The sequence below is a fragment of the Pteropus vampyrus genome, unplaced genomic scaffold, assembly GCF_000151845.1.
Source record: "Pteropus vampyrus isolate Shadow unplaced genomic scaffold, Pvam_2.0 Scaffold63, whole genome shotgun sequence".
NCBI lineage: Eukaryota > Metazoa > Chordata > Mammalia > Chiroptera > Pteropodidae > Pteropus > Pteropus vampyrus.
The window spans coordinates 1,805,505-1,807,638 of NW_011888844.1; the positions used below are offsets into that span (position 1 = coordinate 1,805,505).

At 33.6% G+C, this 2,134-nt stretch overlaps 1 protein-coding gene across 1 annotated transcript in view; it reads right to left on the reverse strand.

The window, feature by feature from the left end:
• The window catches only part of RPS6KA6 (ribosomal protein S6 kinase A6), a 127,755-nt gene that overhangs the window by 32,623 nt on the left and 92,998 nt on the right, over positions 1 to 2,134 (reverse strand). The window contains exons 10-11 of the mRNA XM_011361147.2: positions 516 to 586; positions 187 to 275 (exon numbers count right to left, since the gene is read on the reverse strand). Coding sequence (XP_011359449.1) covers positions 187 to 275; positions 516 to 586 — 160 coding nt within the window. The remainder of the gene's footprint in view (positions 1 to 186; positions 276 to 515; positions 587 to 2,134) is intronic.

Genomic DNA, 2,134 nt, shown 5'->3' on the forward strand with positions numbered 1-2,134 from the left:
ACAACTCCATTGTTTTAATCAAAGACCTAACAGAATTTATGGGAATCTTTGTATATACAAAATGCAAAGTTCTAGATATAAATATATAGCAGCAATAAAGGAACTTAAGCCAAAAAAACAGTTATAATTATGCTGCTCCCAAAGCACACAGTATATTGTTATAAAAGCTAACAAAATAAACAATACCCAATCTATTTGCTGGATTCCTTTTGAATAACATCCTTAGAAGACTTTGTGCTTCAGCACTAAGAAACTGAGGCATTCCAAGTTTTGCTCTGGAAAAAAGGATTTTAGAAAATTAATTTCAATCTAGCCATACTTCTAAATTTAAAAATCTCAAAAAGAATTTTAAAGAATGCTTTCACAATGGCAAATAATGTCCCCCATTTGGTAGGAGAAGGGAACAAGGCAGTGTGAAAAATGTTCTTTGTGTCAATTTAAACTCATAACAAGTTTCTCAAAACTAAAAGCCAGAAATCTTTTCCAAAAGAAAAAGAAATAGTGTTCGCACTTACTTTAATATCATATTCATGGTCTCATTTCTGTCTTTACCTTGAAATGGTAGTGTACCAGTAAGCATTTCAAACTAAAACAAATAAAAAGTAACACAATTTAGCACAACTTAGAATACACAATGAAATTCTTTAGGAAAAAAATTGAGATTTGTAATATATGATCATCAAATCATTTGGATCTATGACAGTAGGTCAAAATAGGACCAGAAGACTAGGTCACTTAAGGCAGGGGTTCCTGACCCCTGGGGTGTGGACCAGTACCTGTCTGAGGCCTGTTAGGAACTAGGCTGCACAGTAAAAGGTGAATGGCAGGGGAGTGAGCAAAACTTCATCTGTATTTGCAGCCACTCCCCAGTGCTAGCATCACTGCCTCAGTTCTACCAGATCATCAGGCATTAGATCTCACAGGAGCACCAGTCCCTGGTACCAAAATGGTTGAGGACTGCTGACTTAATGAATATACTTCTGGTACCCCACTATATACAGCTGATAGGTGACCTGTAGCAAATGAAACCAACCAATTTTTTCAGTCCTGTCAAATTTGGTTGAATTACTCAAACTAAAGTAATTTGGAAATAGGTATAAATCATTTTCTTTTAAAACAAAGGTATGCTTTTAAACCAATTTAATCATAAAAGGAAGTAAAAATAAGCTCAGAATCATTTCAAATTCATATATGATCAAGAAAGATTTAACTATTCTCATTCCCCTCATTCCCCTAAAAACATGAACCAAAAAAAGCAACACACACATACACCAATATCTTTTTTTTTGCTGTGTCGTTTCACTTATATATGGAATTTAGTAACCTTAAAAAGAAAATAAATGAGATAGTTGTACTCATCATAAGGAAAATATTTTCCTTAAGAGATTTAACTGCAATGAAAAAAACTAGAACATTAATTGATGGTATTAAAAAATAAGTCTAAAAATAAACCATTATAGTTCAATAAAAAGTCTTTATATCCCTAATATTTAAAACAAACTGAGATTCAATAATGGCTTTGGTCTCAGTCGTCTTGCTCATTTATCTGAACTCACAATCTTAGGTAGCTAATCCATTCAACTCTCTCCTATACCTTGAAGACTCTCAATCTGATCCAAGGATCTCTCTCAAGCCTGTTTTCCCTCCCAAATCTACAGTAATAGTTCTCAACTGGAGACTGGGAGAGTAGAGGTGGGAACGTCAAGGACAAAAAGTAAAAGAATAGTATATTGGAATAACACCTCTCCTACAAATAAACTATATATTCTTTGGCTAAGTTTTTTTTTAATTAATTTATTTTAATTAGTTTCAGGTATACAGTACATTGGTTAGACATTTATATAGTTATAAAACGATCCCCCTAATTGCTCTTTCTCTCCTTGGTTTTCTACCTTGCCAATATATTAATGCTAACTACATTCCCTATGTCGTGCTCGCCATCTCCGTGACCATCTATCAACTACTAATTTCTACTTTTTTAACCCTTCACCTATTCTCCTAGACCCCCAAACCCCTTTCCCCTCTGTCACCAAATTGTCCACTATATACATGAGTCTGTTTTTGATTAGTTTCTTTTTTGTTCCTTAGATTCCGCATATAAGTGAAATCAAATGGTATTTACTTTTCTCTGTCT